Source organism: Balaenoptera musculus, chromosome 5 (assembly GCF_009873245.2).
Source record: "Balaenoptera musculus isolate JJ_BM4_2016_0621 chromosome 5, mBalMus1.pri.v3, whole genome shotgun sequence".
In the NCBI taxonomy this organism is placed as follows: Eukaryota; Metazoa; Chordata; class Mammalia; order Artiodactyla; family Balaenopteridae; genus Balaenoptera; species Balaenoptera musculus.
The window spans coordinates 68,533,620-68,553,691 of NC_045789.1; the positions used below are offsets into that span (position 1 = coordinate 68,533,620).

Here is a 20,072-nt window from a genome sequence, read left to right on the forward strand (position 1 = left end):
CGAAGATGACCCGTAATGTAATTATTTTTGACAATGAAGAAATAAGGAATATTTAAATAAAACTAATACATTTCTATTTACAGGGGCACAGAATTAATGATAATTAGATAAGAATAAATGTGTCAGTAAGATGAATGAAAGCAGATTGTGCTTTAGATCTGTTGTTGAGAAAACTTTTGCTATTTGGTTGCATCCCTTCCCCGAGGGTCGTACCCACTCCCTTTGCTTAATCACCTCACACCAGCACTCCTCCAGAACTATAGAGCTCCTCTCAAACATCAGTTACTCTTAGTTAACTTTTCTTTCCTTGGAGATTACCTTCCTGGAGCCCTGTTCTTTCTATCCCAGTATGAACTCCCTGCTCTCCAGACCTGCCTCATTGCTATCATCATGGGACTTCCTTTTATCATTATTTTGGGAATTCCTTCACTTAGGTCTTGAATATGAGTTTGGCAAATGAGTGTTTAAAACTTCTATCCTGCTGGTTTGGCTATAAAACCAATCATTTGATAATTAAATCACGTATCTATAATCATACACTTTTAACATTAATTCATATGTAGTTTTCTTTTGTCCAGCTAGATTCAGGAACTTCTTGTGGGCACAGACCTGTATTGTTGCCATTATTTGTATAATTCTTAACATGATACCTAACTTATACAGGCAGACCCTTGTTCTATTGTGCTTTGCTTTATTGTGCTTCGCAGATATTGCCTTTTTTTACAAACTGAAGGTTTGTGGCGACTCTGTGTTGTCAGATGATGGTTAGTGTTTTTTAAGCAATAAAGTATTTTTTAGCTAAGGTTGTACATTGCTTTCTTAGGCATAATGCTATTGTACAGTTAATAGACTACAGTATAGTATAAACATAACTTTTTTTTTTTTTTTTAATTTATTTATTTATTTATTTATTTTTGGCTGCGTTCAGTCTTCGTTTCTGTGTGAGGGCTTTCTCTAGTTGCGGCGAGTGGGGGCCACTCTTCATCGCGGTGCGCGGGCCTCTCACCATCGCGGCCTCTCTTGTTGCGGAGCACAGGCTCCAGACGCGCAGGCTCAGTAGTTGTGGCTCACGGGCCTAGTTGCTCCGCGGCATGTGGGATCCTCCCGGACCAGGGCTCGAACCCGCGTCCCCTGCACTAGCAGGCAGACTCTCAACCACTGCGCCACCAGGGAAGCCCTAAACATAACTTTTATATGCACTGGGAAACCAGAAAACTTGTGTGACCTGCTTTATTCCGATTTTGCTTTATTGCGGTTTGGAACAAAACCCACATTATCTCCAAGGTATGCCCATAGCAGTAGAAAGCTATAAGGATTTATTGATTTTTTTTTTTTTTTCTCTAGGAACGTTTGGATTTTGCAATGAAAGAAATAATATTTGATCTTCTCAGTGTTGGAAAATCTACCAAAACTTTCACCATTAATCCAGAGGTAAAAAAAATTATAATGTTAGTGATTTACTATCCATACAATTAAAAAAAATTTTTTTTTAAGCACAATTTCTGGAATCAGAACTCTTAGGCTCAAATCTCTAGTTAAAGACAAATTAAGGTAAATGTTATTTCCTACTTCTTTGGCCTTGTTATTCCCTTGTAAACTCCTACTCATCCTTTAGATATTAAATTTTCAGATTGTTTAAAAATATTTTTTGAAGTAATTGCTTATTGGAATTTAATGACACTGGAGAATGTAAAAAGACAAAATACGTGTTATATTTTCTCTTATTTCTTTTAAATGCCTGTGCTGGTCCTCCTCATAATCAAATCCTAAGATATATATTTATGTAGTTAACAAATGAGCTCAAAAGTTATTGAAGCTTTTTTTTTTTTTTAATAAATTTATTTATTTACGGCTGTGTTGGGTCTTCGTTTCTGTGCGAGGGCTTTCTCCACTTGCAGAGAGCGGGGGCCACTCTTCATCGCGGTGCGTGGCCCTCTCACTGTTGCGGCCTCTCCCGTTGCGGAGCACAGGCTCCAGACGCGCAGGCTCAGTAGTTGTGGCTCATGGGCCTAGTTGCTCCGCGGCATGTGGGATCTTCCTAGACCAGGGCTCGAACCCATGTGTCCCCTGCATTGGCAGGCGGATTCTTAACCACTGCGCCACCAGGGAAGCCCTGAAGCTTTTTATTTGTAGGATTTTTAAGATAGGTTAATAATTATTTCCAAATTTTTAAAGTGAGCAAAAAAGACTTTTTATAGATGACATGCTTAACCTGGTTCTCAGCAACAAAAATCACATAATGAAAGGCGTTTTCTTGATCATCCGTTTTCAAAAATATTCTCTTCATTGAACGAGTTTATTTCTGAAATTAAGTTTTTTCCTCACTGAAACGCTCATACTAAGAGTAGAAAAAATGTCAATTGTGCCGTTTTGTTGTTGTTGTTTTTCTACAGGCTTACTTTATTAGGATTTTCTTCAATCTGTATTTTCTTTTCAGGAATCTTTTTAAGCTTATGAGAGCTAGTTTAGTTAAAGCCAGATAAAATGATCTATTAATCCACTTAATCAAATCAAGCAAATTGCAATACACTGAAAGAATGAATAAGTGAGGACACCTCTGTGAACCACAGTACACTGTGGAATTTTCCTGCTCCCTTCAAGGTGTCTTCTATGAGTGTGTGAAATGACCATCTGATATTAGACTAATATCACCAGTATTATGTCATATGTAAAGAGGGGTAAATCTTAAAACCTTGATCTTATTTAGATAAAAAATATATAAACGAAAAGTTTTATTTTCTCTCTGTATTCCAGTGAACCATCTTACACACCCACTGGGATGCATATACCCATTTTAGAGACCACTGGTGTAGGTCATAACTAATGACAGCTTGGGCTGAGATGGGGTGTGGTGTGGATAGAGAGGTCATTTACTGAGAAAAGAAACACTGAGAAGATACTGCGTTTGGCGGGGAAGAGGGCATTTGGTTTGAACATGGCAAATCTGAGGCAGCTTTCTGACATCCAAGTAGAAGTGTCAAATTGGTCTGAGGGTCCAAGTTCAGAGGAGAAGTAAGGCTTAAAATTAGCAGGCGATCTGGTATGGGTGGTAATTGAAGCCATGTAAATACATGAAATTGCTTTGGGAGAGAATACATAATGATAGGAAAAGGCAGCCTAGGAACTTGCCTTGAAGCAGTCTAACATTTAATATTCAGATAAAGGAGGGTAAATTTGAAATGTGGACAGAGATGACATAGTCAGCAGTGGCACAGATGTATCCAAGGAAGGGAGGGTTTCAGGGAAGAAGGAATATTTGACAGTGTCCCATGCTGCTGAAAAGTCAGATAGGATGCAGGAAAAACGCCCACTGTTTTGAGCAGTATTGTCACTGATGAGTGAGAGGGAAGTATTATGGGGAGGGCTCATTCCATTAAGATAGTTGAGTATAGTTAACAGGAATCAGATATATTCAGTTAAAAGGGAAATGCTGAAGATGCAAGAAAGCGAAGGGAGAATTGATAGTGTAGTTTCCTGATAATGCAAGAGCGGGTGGGATTCTAATAACTAGGAATACCAGCACCCCTCGACTGTAACAGGAGCAAAGTAGAGGAAGAAGAGGTGCAGATATAAGTAGATCAGTGTGTTTTGTAGTGAGAGATTGAGGAAGGTTGATGGTTTTTTTTCTGACTGTCAAGTGGGTGACAGATCATCTGCTTACAGAGGGGAGAGTATGGTATCAGGGTAGGAGAGTTGAGGAAGGGATGGAAGAGGTTTGAAATAAGCTAGAAAATAAAAGAGCCAGTTGACCTCATAAGTGAATGGGTGGCCCTTGGGAATTTGATATTAAAGCACACTCCAGTGCCTGGGCTAGTTAAAAAAAATGTTGGACAGAAAGGTTTGTGTTTCTTCTGTCCTCCTTCCTCACATCCCCCAGTGTTATTTGATGAGATATTTTTAGCATGAAAAAAAAGGAATTTTCTGACACTCTGACTTCTTTACTTTGAAACTTTTTTCTCTGAAGAGGATGAACATAGGCCTCAGAGTGTTCCTTGTAATAGCGGACAGTTTGCAGCAGAAAGATGGTGAGCCGCCAATGCCAACAACAGGAGTTATTCTTCCCTCAGGAAACACTCTGCGTGTAAAGAAAATTTTTCTCAATAAAACCTTGACAGATGAAGAGGCAAAAGTCATAGGTTAGTGTTAACTGGAATAAGTCAATAATACAGTTTAATATTCTTTTGTGAAAGGTTATGATCGAATCTAAAATGTATACATTTGCCTGTGTAAATGTATACATACATGTATATATTTGCCTATGAAAGTATATATTTGCCTGGTTATTCCAGTGTACAGAGTGATTCAGAAATGAATACTTTTTTTTATAATGTCCATAAGTTGTTATGTTAAAAGTCTTCTGGTTAAATATTTTCTCACATGATACTATTCACTGCATTTTGTCCTTCCTTCAAATTAATTTCAGTTGTGTGCATAATTTTTACACATTTTCTCCAATATACTGAAGCAAATTATCAGGGAGAATAGTATGTCAAAGTCAGAACTCCTTCTTTTGTAACAAAAATAAGCTAATGTAATTTAAAGGTTGATAGGCTTTTATTTTTTACAGAAAATAATTGTAACTATTCTTTATCTAATTTTTGACATTTTATAACTGTGAGGTTTTCTCCCCCCTTCCCAGGAATGTCTGTTTACTATCCTCAAGTGAGAAAAGCGTTAGACAGCATTCTCAGACATTTGGACAAAGAAGTCGGAAGACCAATGTGTATGACTAGTGTGCAGATGTCTAATAAGGAGCCTGAAGATATGATTACGTATGTAGTCAATTATTTCTCTTCATTGCTATTTCAGTTTTCATAAGTAAAGTGGGTTGATTCTTGCTTGTTTCCTTCCTTGTTTCCTTCCTTTCTCTTCTGGAGTTCGCCCCTATTGCCATCTGCAGCAGTTTTTAATACAGCGATTCCTCCCACAGGCTCAGTTTTACTCTTTAAAGTGCTGTCAAACCAGTATAGATAGCAAAAGTCATCCTGGATCCGTCCAGTTTGTTGTCAGTGATGAGGCCTTATACTTATTCTGTGAGCGAGAGAGAAATGCTAGTGACCCCAGATGTGTGTGGACATGGTTGGTTTATTAAGTCAAACAAATGCTCTTATTTCCAGAGCCTTGTTCAACAAAAAAAGAAAACCTGAAAATCTCCTGGGAACTGAGGGTGCAGAGGGGAATAATGTATGAGTGGCTTTTTGTGTGAGAAACTGTACCTCATCTCTCCCCCATCCCACTGCCAGCACTGCTTGTCAACCCATGTTTTCTTCCCTATTGTTAGGGACTTCCTCCTCAGGAAGATATATTTTATGGCAACAACTTTTACTTGCTAGGAAGTGTCTACATATTCTTTATAAGAGGACTTTTTTTAAGGTGTTAATATCTGCATTGTACATCTTAGATAACCAAATTGGGTATTGGATCTCTCAATTAATGCATAGTTACTATATACTAGAAAATCTTAATATCTCTGAGAGTTTCTCTAATGCGAAGTTTTTTTTCCTGCGTTACTTCCTCTGGGAAGTCTTCATCCTTTTTGTCACACTTTGCTCATTTCTGCCTGTAAATTTGCCCACACTGAGTTCCTCTGGCTGCGTATGTAGGGGCTTCAATGACAGCAGTGTCAGCATTCCCTGGTCAGCTAGTTCCTCTGTAACTCCATTAATGTTTGATTCATATTGGGTTGACCAAAAAGTTTGTTTGGGTTTTTCCATAAGATGTTACAGAAAAACCCAAGCAAGCTTTTTGGCCAACCCAATATTTCACTTCCAGTATTCACTTTTCCTTTCTTTGCTGTACTTTAATCTTTGTTGGCCAGTTTCCTGTTTTGATTATCCATTTTTGTCAGATGGATACTCACCTGAGTTTACCCCTGGAGACAAGGAATCAACACAACTACATAATTTGCCATGTATGTGTGAACCGAATAACAGATGTGCAGTGACCAATCATGACAGACTTTGAAAAAATTAATGTGATTAAGTCACTGGTTATGATACACATCTGTTTTTTACATCCTGATTTGTGCACTGAGGAGCTAATAGGGAAGCTTGGCTATACAATTACTTACAGTTAATGGTAACAGAAAATTGAACCACATTGTTGGAGACTGATACTATTTAACTAAACTGTGGTAACTGAAATTCATGCATGTTGGAACCAAGCTGAGAAAACTGACTGTATATAAAATCACTGAACGTAAGTAGTAGGTCCATTGCCATGATAATGGATACTGAGCCGAAAACTCTTAAAACATCCAAATTCTTGTCTATATAAGAATTATTTTATTGGGCCAATTGAAGAATAATTTGGATAAAATAAATTAACAGCTTCCCCTTGAAATGTAGACCAAAATAAAAACCAGTATATAAAAGGTTAGATATTTAAAATAAATAAAATCATTGAATAACTAGGGGAAAATACAGAAGAATTAAATTGTATCAAGCCTCTGGAGGAACCAGGGTTTTCAAAACTTCATATATTTTATTACATAAAAATTTTAAATATGTTTGTGTGTGTCTGTGTGTGTGTGTGTGTACATTCTGAAGTAAAATAAAAAGACAAGAAAAAACAACTCCAACAGTAGTATATGAGAATGTCTGTTTTCTAAAACCCTTGTTAGTATATGAGATTAAGAGAAAGAAAAAATTTTGTTGATTTTATAGACCCCCCCCCCAAATAACTAATATTTGGTTATTTAATGTCAATTTTATTATTTTAATAATTAAGTATTTTCAAAGGTTAAATATTATATGTTTAATTCTATTTGAAACAATTATAATATAAATAATTTACTTAAATAATAATTATTATTTAAACATAATAGTTGTTATACTTGTTTTTAATCACTGAAAACCTTTTTTGCTGGCTACCTGTGTTTTTTTCCTGAATTATCCATATATTCTTTTCTGCATTTATAAACTGATAATTATTTACTGGATTTGTATATGCTTTTTAAAATAAATACATTAAACTTTTGGAGGTGGGCTCATTTTCTGTAATAATTTTTCCAAGTTTGCTTTCATTGTCTGGTGTATGTAAGATTCTTCTTCTTAAGTCCTCTTGTGATCTGTTTTTCAGGGGGGAAAGAAAACCCAAAATTGATTTGTTTAGAACTTGTATTGCTGCTATTCCAAGGTTGATTCCTGACGGTATGAGCAGAACTGACCTCATTGAATTGTTAGCAAGGTAAATGAGAATTACTGTTTGTGAGGTTACCTTTTATCTCTTTAAATCTCTTTAAATTTCTAATGCACCTCTGTTACTATTATCACTAAAAAAGTAGTGATAAAGACATTTTTAATCCTTTATTTGATAACTTTCTAAACTCCCATTTTGTCTTTTACGTTTTGTTAACACTTTCTCCTCACTAATTTTTTGTTGTTGTTGTTGATGAAATTTAATCTCAAGTTGCATTTAATGACTTTTATTTAATTTTATGGCAGAGAGGTCAAAGCCTTTCTTTCCCCAGGGAATGAGAGCAACGAATGACTTGATATCCTAAATGTGAAATCCTAAAAGTATCTTTTTTTTTTTAACATCTTTATTAGAGTATAATTACTTTACAATGTTTTGTTAGTTTCTGCTTTAAAACAAAGTGAATCAGCTATATGTATACATGTATCCCCATATCCCCTCCCTCTTGCGTCTCCCTCCCACCCTCCCCATCCCACCCCTCTAGGTGGTCACAAAGCACCGAGCTGATCTCCCTGTGCTATGCGGCTGATTCCCACTAGCTATCTATTTTACATTACATGTCCATGCTACTCTCTCACTTCGTCCCAGCTTACCCTTCCCCCTCCCCTTGTCCTCAAGTCCATTCTCTACATCTGCGTCTTTATTCCTGTCCTACCCCTAGGTTCTTCAGAGCCATTTTTTTTTTTTTTTTTTTTTAGATTCCATATATATGTATTAGCATACGGTATTTACTTTTCTCTTTCTGACTTACTTCACTCTGTATGACAGACTCTAGGTCCATCCACCTCACTACAAATAACTCAATTTCGTGTCTTTTTATCACTGAGTAATATTCCATTGTACATATGTGCCACATCTTCTTTATCCATTCATCTGTCGATGGACACTTAGGTTGCTTCCATGTCCTCGCTATTGGAAATAGTGCTGCAATGAACATTGGGGTGCATGTGTCTTTTTGAATTACGGTTTTCTCTGGGTATATGCCCAGTAGGGGGATTGCTGGGTCATATGGTAGTTCTATTTTTAGTTTTTTAAGGAACCTCCATACTGTTCTCCATAGTGGCTGTATCAATTTACATTCCCACCAGCAGTCCTCACTCATTTTTTAACTGTTAAAGTTCTTCTGGATTCCCCTACAAATCCTATTTTTAAATTCCTTGCCTTTCCATATAGTACTGTTTCTTGGGACCTTTCATGTTGTCTCTTAACATATGGGCATTATCGGTGTATGACAGCCCCACTGGGCAATTAATTAGTGTGTTAACTCCTACAGTCATTTCTTTAGCACCTGGGGTGATAACCAGGTCTCATTTTTAGTTTTTCCTCTTATTACAGAGCCCATAGCATTCAAGTTTTTATCTCTTTCCTCTACTAGGCTCTATAAGTGAGTAAATAACATGACATCCAAACTAACCAGCTCCCAAAAGTAATTCTAAGTTGATTTGAGGTGATGGCCTTTTGAAAAACCGCTTTGTTGACATAGTTGGGGATTCTCTTTAGATAAGGGGTCAGCAAACTTTTTTTCTTAAAGGACCAGATAGTAAATATTTTAAGATTTGCAAGTCACATGGTCTCTGTCACAGTTACTCATCTTTGCCACTGTAGTGCAGAAGCAGCCACTTGTGAAGGCTCCTGGCTGGGTTTGGCCCTTGAGCCATAGCTTGCTGGCCCCAGCCTAAAGGGAAAACCAAGTGCAAAGACTATCAGGGCAGTGATACTTGATCACATTGAAAGACGTTTACTGCTCGCTGGGCACTTATCACTAAGTCTTAAGTTAAATTCACAATGGATAAACAGTTAATAGACCACACCAGCAACCTTTTCTACCTCCTTGAAAACACCTAGCATTTCACACACCCGCGCACTACCTATCCTCAGCGGTTGCGGGTTGCACTCAGACCTTGAATGGTATTGGTGTCTTTTAGGATTACGAGGAGAAGAAAGGGGTTACTTTGTTTTTTTTTTGTTTGTTTGTTTTTTGTTTTTAAGATTTCTGCCTTTATTTTTAATTTTTTTATTTTTTTTTTAAATTTATTTATTTATCGCTGTGTTGGGTCTTAATTTCTGTGCGAGGGCTTTCTCTAGTTGTGGCAAGTGGGGGCCACTCTTCATCGCGGTGCACGGGCCTCTCACTGTCGCGGCCTCTCTTGTTGCGGAGCACAGGCTCCAGACGCGCAGGCTCAGTAATTGTGGCTCACGGGCCTAGTTGCTCCGCGGCATGTGGGATCTTCCCAGACCAGGGCTCGAACCCATGTCCCCTGCATTGGCAGGCAGATTCTCAACCACTGCGCCACCAGGGAAGCCCCGAAAGGGGTTACTTTGAAACTTTGCACCATGAGATAAATTCATCCCTTCCTACTCTGTCTCTTAACTCTTGCTGTAAATTAGATTGCAGAGTTACGAAGGTCTTGTCAGTGTTAGGGAGGGAAAATAAGTTGTAATTATTTATAATGCTGTTCCTTGGGAAAGCAGTAAACAACTCTCATTCACTTCTGTTCTTACTCCTCCCACCTCAGTTTATAACTCACCTGCATCTTTGTGGACGGCAGTCCATATCCCCCACCAAAATGAAGTTGCATCTCCAAGGGGCAGGGATAGAGGAGCCTTGTAAAGGAGCAAACATCTCGACAGTGATTGACAATTTGCTTTGCTGTTTATAATACTTTGCTTCTTTCCCCTGTGGTATTCACTTACCAATTAGTTTATTTTGGCAGAAAGAAAGATTCTAGGGTCTGCTTACTTTGTCCCCAACTCCTATCGTTTGGAATTGTGATGTCTAAATCTTATTTACTTAGAAATAAAGTAAGCAAACAAACAAAGCAAAGATACACTGTAAATTTGCAGACCTGTCTTGCTGTCTCTAGGGAAGGTCAATTTGTTCTCCTGCCTTAAATTATCCAGGCACCATTCTCTTCATGGCTATACCACGAGTCACACAGATAGGTGTAAATTCATGGATTTAAGGGATGTTAAAATGACCTTTAAAGCCAGCAGCACAGAGTCAGTCACTCTCCTAGCCCACAGTATCGCCTTTGGTGCCACTATCAGAGACAGAACACTGGGCTAGAGACCCTTGATCTGACCCCATGTGGTACTTCCAGTGCGCTGCTCTAACTGCTGCTGCTTTGTGGCTCACTCCTAGGTCTCTGTAGCTGTAATACATTTTCTCCTCAGTCTCATGGTCAGTTGAACGTTGGCTTAGTGAAGACCAGAACTGAGCTCAGCAGGGCGAAGACCGTGTGTCTCCTCTCACCTAAATCACGCAGCTCTCTTCCTCTATCATTGAGGATAACTGCATCTTTCCAGCTGCCCAAGCATGTAACTGTGGCATACTTTTCAATACACCTGCTTTTCTTTATTCATTCAGGCTCTTTCTAACTCTGATGCATGTGTCTTGATGGTCAATCATGAAAATAATACTCTACAGCCCCAAACAGAAACTCATATTCATATAGCAATATATATTGGTAGCTTCACTGCTGCAGCCATGTTTTATGATTTTCTTGTTTATCATTCTCTTCTTTAAGTTCCATTAAAATCCTTTAACTAATATTAATTCACGTCCTCATATTGTATTGATGTCTTTAAAAGGTAATTATATATAGCCTCTCCTATAATTTATTTAGACTTAAACTCTTGAAGACCTTATGGGTTAGTTTGACACATTTTTTTTTTCATTTTCTTTCTAGGCATACCCCACTTATGAAGTTACTCCCAAATTTATTCTCATTCTCACTGTCAAGAATTATTTCTGTTAAACTGATTCCATCTTGATTTGTTGTATTTCTTTCTTCACAATCAGCCATCTTATGTTTAACTGTAACCTCAGCAGCATGAAAGGAATGATAGAGATAAATCATGTCCTTTCCAGTAAAGGACTAAATAAATATGAGCTAGCGCTAAGGTATTATATGATTGGATGTAATTTTTGGTTGATTATAGGATAACATATGGCATTTTAAGGATTAAAGAATTTTTTTAATATAATTCTGATTTGTCAATCTGTGCTTTCTAAAGTACAACATTTGAATTATGATCAAACTTATTATTCTGAATTATATTACAAGTATCAGCTAATATTAGTAGATTGACGTGTGAATTTAAATAAATGAATATAGTTTAGCATAAGGATGAATATAGCACAAAAAGGGAACATTGGTTCCTATCTTCTTACTTCTTATGAACCAATTGAGAGGATATATTTTTTAAATTCTTAGTTTTACGTTTTAGATGATAAAACTCTTTGGAAGGTTTTTGAGGTTTGCTAATGGAATTTTGTTCTTGGTAGGCTCACAATTCATATGGATGAAGAACTACGTGCTCTGGCTTTCAATACTCTGCAGGCACTAATGCTTGATTTTCCAGATTGGCGGGAGGATGTTCTTTCAGGATTTGTTTATTTTATTGTTCGTGAAGTGACCGATGTCCATCCCACGCTTCTTGATAATGCCGTAAAGATGTTGGTGCAATTAATAAATCAGTGGAAACAAGCAACCCAAATGCATAACAAAAACCAGGACTCACAGGTACCAAACTCTTTTGTAGTGTCTCTTTGTATGTGGTCAGTGGTAGATGACCAATGATTATATTAAAACATATTGACTTTCTCAAAAACTAAAAGTTTTATTAGTTTTACTTCCTTTCAAAGTGTTTGTAATCCCTTAAGCAGAACTTTCCTATAGTTTATATATTAAATACATAACATTTGTGTGTCCAACCTTTCCAACTTTCTTTCTTTGGTAATAATTATTTTTAGTTTTTATTTTTATTTATTTATTTTAAAATATATTTATTTATTTATTTTTTGGCCGCACTGGGTCTTCGTTGCTGCGCGCGGGCTTTTCTCTGTAGTTGCGGCGAGCAGGGGCTACTCTTCGTTGCGGTGCATGGGCTTCTCATTGTGGTGGCTTCTCGTGTTGCGGAGCACAGGCTCTAGGTGTGTGGGCTTCAGTAGTTGTGGCACACAGGCTCAGTAGTTATGGCTCGCGGGCTCTAGGGCATGCGGGCTTCAGTAGTTGTGGCACATAGGCTCAATAGTTGTGGCTCGCGGGCTGTAGGGCGCGTGGGCTTCAGTAGTTGTGGTGCACGGGCTCAGTGGTTGTGGCACGTGGGCTCAGTAGTTGTGGCTCTCAGGCTCTAGAGCGCAGGCTCAGTAGTTGTGGTGCACGGGCTTTGTTGCTCTGTGGTATGTGAGATCTTCCCAGACCAGGGCTCGAACCCCTGTCCCCTGCATTGGCAGATGGATTCTTAATCACTGAGCCACCAGGGAGGTCCCGGTAATAATTATTTTTAAATGAACATAGAAACTAGAGGCAATTCTAGCTCACATTTAGGTTGTTTCCAATATATTTAAAGCTGATATAATAAAAAATTTTGGTAGCCTTTCAGATGAGTTATTTGATTGTTTTCTCAAAGGCACCAGTCCCCATTTCACATATACAGTACGTGTGCTTCTTAACCGTAAAAGGTGCTCAAATTATTGATTTGTGATAATGTGTTAAGTCATAGAATCTTGGAATATTAGAGCTGGATCATCTAAGCCAACCCAGCTTCTCAACCTTTAAAGAGCCTACAAATCACAGGGGCCTGAGAATCTCTCTTTTTAACAAGCTCCTAGGTGATGCCACGTTGCTGGTCCACACTTCGAGTACAAAGGATACCATCCAATCCCCTCATTTTCAATATAGAATGTAGACCAGTAGTGATTTTAAGTGTCAGCTCTAAGGCTTTTACAAAGTAGCCAGAGAGTGATAGAACTTAGGTACAGAATTCCTGTTCAGACTGCCAATTAAATGCTTTTTTCACTATGTGACTATGACATTTTTATAAATTAAATGTTATTTAAATTTCTTGAGCTGAGACAGACCTATAGCCATCATTTTTATGATTTGCTTTACTCTTTAGTAATTGCTTTACTAGAATGTCTATACATACATATATTTTTTAACTTCTGTTTATTTTTCAAGCATGGTATGGTTAATGGAGCTTCTCATCCCCCTCCTCTGGAAAGGAGCCCGTATTCCAATGTATTCCATGTGGTTGAAGGGTTTGCACTTGTCACTCTCTGTAGCAGTCGACCTGCCACTAGGAGATTAGCTGTCAGTGTCCTTAGAGAAATACGGGCTTTATTTGCACTTTTGGAAATACCTAAGGTAAGATTTAGATATCTCATCCAGCTATCTAATGAAAGTACTTAAAAACTCCTTTTGTCCATCCTTATTCCATTTCTGTTTTTACCATGCAAGGATAATTTACTTTATAACAAGATCTTTTTGACAGGGTCTAAGCTCACCCACCTACCTGCCCTCGATTCCATTTGTAACAAATAGGGCTAAAATGAGTTTTAATGTTTACGTAGGTTTGACGGCTTTTCTTAAACATTCCTAAACTTTTTCAGACATGTGATGTCTTTTTTATAGGGTGATGACGAATTAGCCATAGATGTGATGGACAGGCTGAGCCCATCCATCCTTGAGAGCTTCATCCATCTCACTGGGGCCGATCAGGTAACTTTAATGATTTTGTGCTCTTCAGTCGTGTTTTGGAACTTAAGACATACATACATACATGAGTTTCTTTTACAAATGTCATGCATTAGAAAGTATTTTTGAAAATGGTAAAGTGCTTTAAAAATAAAAAATACTTTTAAAAAAGTGGCATACACACACACAAAGTGGCACTAGTTTATGCTATGGTCAGTACTCTTCCCACAGAAATAGCAATATTTTATCTTTGTAAAATTCCAACCATTCCAATCTAAAAAGTTTCTCTTAAATCTGAAGTTGCTATCGACTACTGTTTGCTATTTATTACGGTATATAATATTCTTGACCTCTGTATGCTGGTTAAAAGGCTATGGAGAAAATTTTTGTTGAAATTCGAAGCAAAAAATTGTGCTCTGCACCTTCAGTAAGTGTATTTGTTTGCTTTGCCGTGTAAATTTAAGTGCATAGAGTAAATATATAGTATTTTATGCCTGAGTCATACGTAATTTGACTCATTAAAATGAAGAAAAACACTTTGTCAACACATACATAAGAAAGCTGATGCCAGCTTTCTTAATTTGGCTTGGGGGAAGAAAAGGTCATATATCAAGATTTCAAAACTGATGTAAGAATAACCATCACACTTTACTACTCGAAATTATTTTCTTCCCGTTTTGGAATACCTGGACAAGAGGTTTCTGTGCTTTCCGCGTAACACATGGCTCTCATACCTCACGAGTTATATGTAACCAAGAGAGATATTAGTAAAATTTTATAAACCTAAGAGATGGTTATAAACCTGTGCAATTTAAAGCATTCTGTTTTAGATTATTAACCATGAATTGAGAAATAGATGGCTCTCTCTAGTGCCAAAAGCAGTGCCTGACTCGGAGCGGGTACTTTATAAATATCTGTTGAATGATCGAGTGAATTGGGCCTCTGTTCAGTTTAAGACTCCGGTTTTTGTTGTTGTTTTGTTGTCATTGTTGTTGTTTGAATCATAAATAATTTGTTCTGAAGGTAAGTCTTTATCTCTTTCAGTCTAATATTCAGTCTTTGAATATTATTGAGCAAATATTTGAGAATATGTACCTCTGGAGAGGAGCCCATTTCCCCATCTGTTCCACTTATGCATATATAGGGCACATCAGCATGAAAGTTAATGGTTCGTTTTTGAGTTCTCTAGCAGCTTCAGTATGCCCGTGAAAGTTACATATTCATACATGAATTACATAAGTAGTGGTTCTTAAACTTTTTGGTTTATGGATCTTTTTTGAGACTAACACAAACTATGGAATCTCTCTCCAGAAAATTGCATGTACACATGTGCACAAAACAGCTTATATGCAGTTTCAGGAATTCTCTGCTCATATTACCCCTGTTTAAGAACCTCTGTTCTAGAAACTAGCAATAGGCCACTTATAGTTAAAAGCAATTTATATGGCAAAACTTTGAAAGTTGTTGAAATATGCAATAATCAATTGGTTGTTTTTTTTTTTCTCTGCATAGACTACTTTGCTGTATTGCCCTAGCTCAATAGATTTACAGACATTAGCAGAATGGAACTCTTCTCCTATTAGCCACCAGTTTGATGTGATTAGTCCATCGCACATATGGATATTTGCACATGTGACCCAAGGCCAAGATCCATGGATTATAAGTCTCTCCAGTTTTTTAAAGCAAGAAAACCTTCCAAAACACTGCCCTACAGCTGTGAGCTATGCTTGGATGTTTGCATACACAAGACTTCAGTTGTTATCCCCACAAGTTGATATAAAGTAAGTTGTTTTTCTAGTGCAAGTTTTAAAATGTATAGACTGTCAGCCTTCATAAGTTATGCATTTGAAAAGTTCTACAAATTGAGAATCCCATAAATAACATGCCATAACATACTGGTATGTGAAGAAGGGAGATGAAAGTTGTAAAGGACCTAGTCTCATTATCCTTTCATTCTTTTCGTATAATTTGGTCTCACCTAATTGTAATCGTTCATTCACTTAATAACACACTGCTTGGTACGTAGTTTGTGTCTAGTGAATGAAAGAATTAATGAGGAAATCATCCGAAGATGAATATGGATGTGAGTATAGATAAGTTTGTAGATAAAGGGTGAGAAGTAAAGGGAAACCGAGTTCAGTGACCTTACTTTTCCTGACAACATTGTAAGGAAGGCCGTCCACTGTGAGGGATGCGTGATAATGACATTGGTTGTAGTTCTGAGGATAATGGTAAAGAGTTGGAGTAACTGGTGATGTGCTGGAGAGTTGACCAAGGCTTTATAACTGCAGCTTAGTCTTGCTCTTAAATTTTAAAGAGAATTTGTTTGAGTTTGAGTTCCTGATTTCACCTTATCCAATATGCCATTGATCAGATTGCATGGCATGAGCCCTCCTATCATATAACTTGACCATATAAACCCAACACCTGGATAAACTTAACACCTTCAGCTCATATGAAAGCCTGCACAAACCTGGCTCCTCCAGTCTGTACTTTCTCCCTTACTTTCTATCAATGCTATCCATGTACTCTATGTTGGAACCAAAATAAACCTCTCAGAGTTCACTGAATGTGGTCTGCAGTGTCTATTCCGTGAGCTTGTGTTCACATGAACCGAGAATGCCTTTTGTTTTCTTTATGCTCTGCCCATATCTGACGCATCGCAAAGTCCACCTTATTTTTAAAGCCTTCTCTTATATCTCCAACCCAGAGTAATTATTCCTTCTTTTGCATTTGTGTGTATCTATATATACATATATATATAAACATATATATATATACACGCACATATATTTTTTGTTTTTGTTTTTACTGTTTATATATATATATATATATATACATGTTAATTATATATCTATGTAGATTCTCAGGTATTGTGTATTGGATGCTGGTTTTTTAAAGAAGATTGACACTTGCCACCTTGTGTAACATTTATGAACTTATTTAGTCTCCTTTAATTACCATATTTTAAATTATAAGCCCCTCTCCTACCACCATTCCCTATATCCCCTTTCTGCTCTATTTTTCTTCATAAAACTTAGCGCCATCTGACATTGTTTTATTTCTGTATTATATATCTCCCCTAGCACACATGATGGCAGTGATTTTTTTTTTTTTAGCAGGTTTCTGTTTTTGGTTTTTTTTACTGCTGTCACAGTGTTCTGAACATTTTTAAAATACTGAGAAACTGTTGACGAATCAGTGAAATGATATGTATTATTTATCAATAGATTATAAATCTATTGAAGGTGAGGACTAAAACTTAGTATTTTTCCTGTCTTTGTTTTGCTTTCAGTCCTTAATCCCAACAAAATTTTTGGTATTTGGAAAGATTTATGGAATTGTTCCAGAATATTTTATTGGTCTAATCTCTCAAAACAGAAATTTGATAGAAGCCTTAAAAATGTAGATACTCTAGGGGAGGGGGAAGGGTAAGCTGGGACAAAGTGAGAGAGTGGCATGGACATATATATACTACCAAATGTAAAACCGATAGCTTGTGGGAAGCAGCGCATAGCACAGAGAGATCAGCTTGGTGCTTTGTGACCACCTGGAGGGGTGCGATAGGGAGGGTGGGAGGGAGGGAGACGCAAGAGGGAAGAGATATGGGGATATAAGTATATGTATAACTGATTCACTTTGTTATAAAGCAGAAACTAACATACCAGTAAAGCAATTATACTCCAATAAAGATGTTTAAAAAAAAAATGTAGATATTCTTTGACTCTGCAATTCCATTTTCAGGAATTTACTCAAGAAAATAATAAAACATTTATTATAATTAAGCATATATTCAAATGTATAGTGTTGTGTATAATAGGGAAAAATTACTATTAGCTAAAATATCTGACAGTGAAAGTGTGGCGTATAAATCATGATAATCTCTATGATATAACATATGGTCATCAAAAATGATGTCATGGAAGTATATTAATTTACATGGAAGATGTTTAAATATATATGTTAAGTATAAAAAGCACGTACAAAACAAATGAAACAATATTATTCAGTTTTTATAAATTAAAGAGATGTATTTATGCCTTTATTTTAATGTATATGAATTGAAGATATGTAGAAGACTATACAGTGCGTATTTTGGCATAGGATTAAAGGTGATTTTCATTTTGTTTTCACTTTTTTTTTCCTACATTGAGCATGTATAACAAGTTATAAAATGTGACCTGATAAAATATTAACTGTACTCACAGAAGTAATAGATTATGTTAAAATGATCCTATAATGTGTTTTATTTTTCAGTCTAATATTTTATTCATTATATCTTATTCCACCAAGATTCAGTGGTAGTAATAAAAACTTTATGCTAACCATCTCCCCTAAATTGATAGAAATTTAGCTTTAGTTTTAAAAAAAACTTTTCAAAACATGTATTATTTATGTCTACCTGTTTTTCTTCTTCTTCTTTTTTTCAGTAGCCCCATCAATGCTAAGAAAGTAAATACTACCACAAGCAGTGACTCATACATGGGCCTGTGGAGAAACTACCTGCTTCTTTGCTGCAGTGCGGCGACTTCCACCGCATCTTCAACATCTGCGGGTTCCGTGCGGTGCTCTCCTCCTGAGACGCTGGCGTCCACCCCTGATAGTGGCTACAGCATTGATTCTAAAGTAAGTTTTCTGCATCTGCCACTGAATCCAAATGGCAGCATAAAAATAATGTTTTAAAATTTCTTTTTCAGGACAATAAAATAACTTGGTTGAAAAGTGTATTAGTTACTTGGACTAATACTGAAAATAGTTCAAGAAATCCCATTACTATTTTTATGGATTCTTAGTTGGAATCAATAATACATAAAGTTTTTCTTTTAGAATTTCCCTGGATTATGTAGGGGTACAAGTAACTTGATAAGAATAGTGACATAGTCTTCACGATATGACACAAAATATTATCAGGTAGTTGGAGGAAATTGACAAAACTTAACACCTGGGTGTCTAACTTTAACACTGATGACTCTTTTAGAAGTAATTTTTTTACTCATTTTTACAGATCGAAAGAAATAGGCTGATGGAGTCAGCCTATTATATGATGACGAGTGTCTGTAAGGTATTAAGAGACCTGCAAATCCCACTTCCATTAACGAACTTGTAGTGAGCCATTGGATAAATCATTTAACTTTTTTAGATTATGTATACCACAAGTGAATTTTGAAATGACATTCATTCTAAAATGTCACCTATCCATTGTCCTTTGCCAAATACTGTTGAAATGTCAAATTATTTAGTTGGATGTACTATCATTAGTGGCTGCTATAAATATAATATTTTTTTTTCCAGATTATTGGCATCCCATCCCCTTCATCTTTGTTTAAGCATATAGTTCCAATGATGCGCTCTGAGAGCATGGAAATCACAGAATCCCTTGTTCTAGGTCTTGGCAGGACCAACCCAGGAGCTTTTAGGTAATTATCTTTGCATGTTTTCTCTATGCCCTAAAATAGCAAATGTGGCTACTTGGAGAGAAGGTGAGGCAGAGTACTTATTATCAGGATAGTTGCATATCAGTCCTGACTTTTACCAGCTAACTAGCCATTTAACATTTAACAGGTCATTTAATTTATCTGAGCCTTTATTTCCTCATTTTGAGTGAGTAAATAACACCATATTTTCTTCAAAGAATGATTATGGAAATCAAATATATATTATACATAAATGCGTTCTAGAAATTATAGAATGCCATGTAAATTTGTAATATTTTCCTACCTGATTTATTTACACAGTGATTCTGTTAGTTTATAATCTTGATCTGTTGCTTAAAACTGTAGTTTTTTTCCCCTTCTTGTTCAAGAGAATGACTATTCTTAAAATAAATATTTATGTACATATTTTATATTATTCTTGGTGTTTTTGATAGTCATAAAGCAAATTCTTCATTTTTTGCCTGAGTTTCTGCTTTGTTATTGCCTGATGGATCCTGACTTTCTTCTTTTGAGGTTGTCCTCCATTGATATGGGGTGATGTTTGATGTTTTGTCTCCAAGATAACATATACAACAGAGAATAGGTTAATAAATTGTAATATGTCTGTAGGTGTGGGATAGCATTCATTATAATTGAAGTGTTGGAAGGTAATTTTATGACAAGTAAACACACGATCGTGCTAATAGAAAAAATGAGATACAAAAATGATCTCAATTTCTTAAAAAACAAATCCCTATAAATAGAAACAATTCTGAGGCAGATACTTTAAATGTCTGCAGCAGTTTCTGTAGATGATGAAATCGTGGATGGATTTTATTTTCTTCTTATTTTTTTGTATTTTCCCAATTTTCTACAATGAGTACATTTGCAATTTAAAATCAGAATATAAGCAAAACAACAAAAAGATTATTTTCATGATGTTCATACCCTTTGACCCATTAATCTCATTTGTAAGGAT

General features: G+C 36.4%; 1 protein-coding gene across 5 annotated transcripts in view; it reads left to right on the forward strand.

Annotated features, from left to right (window-relative positions):
• Positions 1-20,072, forward strand: part of FRYL (FRY like transcription coactivator) — a 242,319-nt gene that overhangs the window by 147,737 nt on the left and 74,510 nt on the right. For all 5 annotated transcript variants that reach the window (XM_036852364.1, XM_036852360.1, XM_036852361.1 and 2 more), the window contains 10 exons: positions 1,345-1,431; positions 3,965-4,136; positions 4,640-4,772; positions 7,081-7,188; positions 11,486-11,723; positions 13,164-13,349; positions 13,617-13,703; positions 15,192-15,460; positions 18,110-18,305; positions 18,972-19,096. In XM_036852364.1, coding sequence (XP_036708259.1) covers positions 1,345-1,431; positions 3,965-4,136; positions 4,640-4,772; positions 7,081-7,188; positions 11,486-11,723; positions 13,164-13,349; positions 13,617-13,703; positions 15,192-15,460; positions 18,110-18,305; positions 18,972-19,096 — 1,601 coding nt within the window. The remainder of the gene's footprint in view (positions 1-1,344; positions 1,432-3,964; positions 4,137-4,639; positions 4,773-7,080; positions 7,189-11,485; positions 11,724-13,163; positions 13,350-13,616; positions 13,704-15,191; positions 15,461-18,109; positions 18,306-18,971; positions 19,097-20,072) is intronic.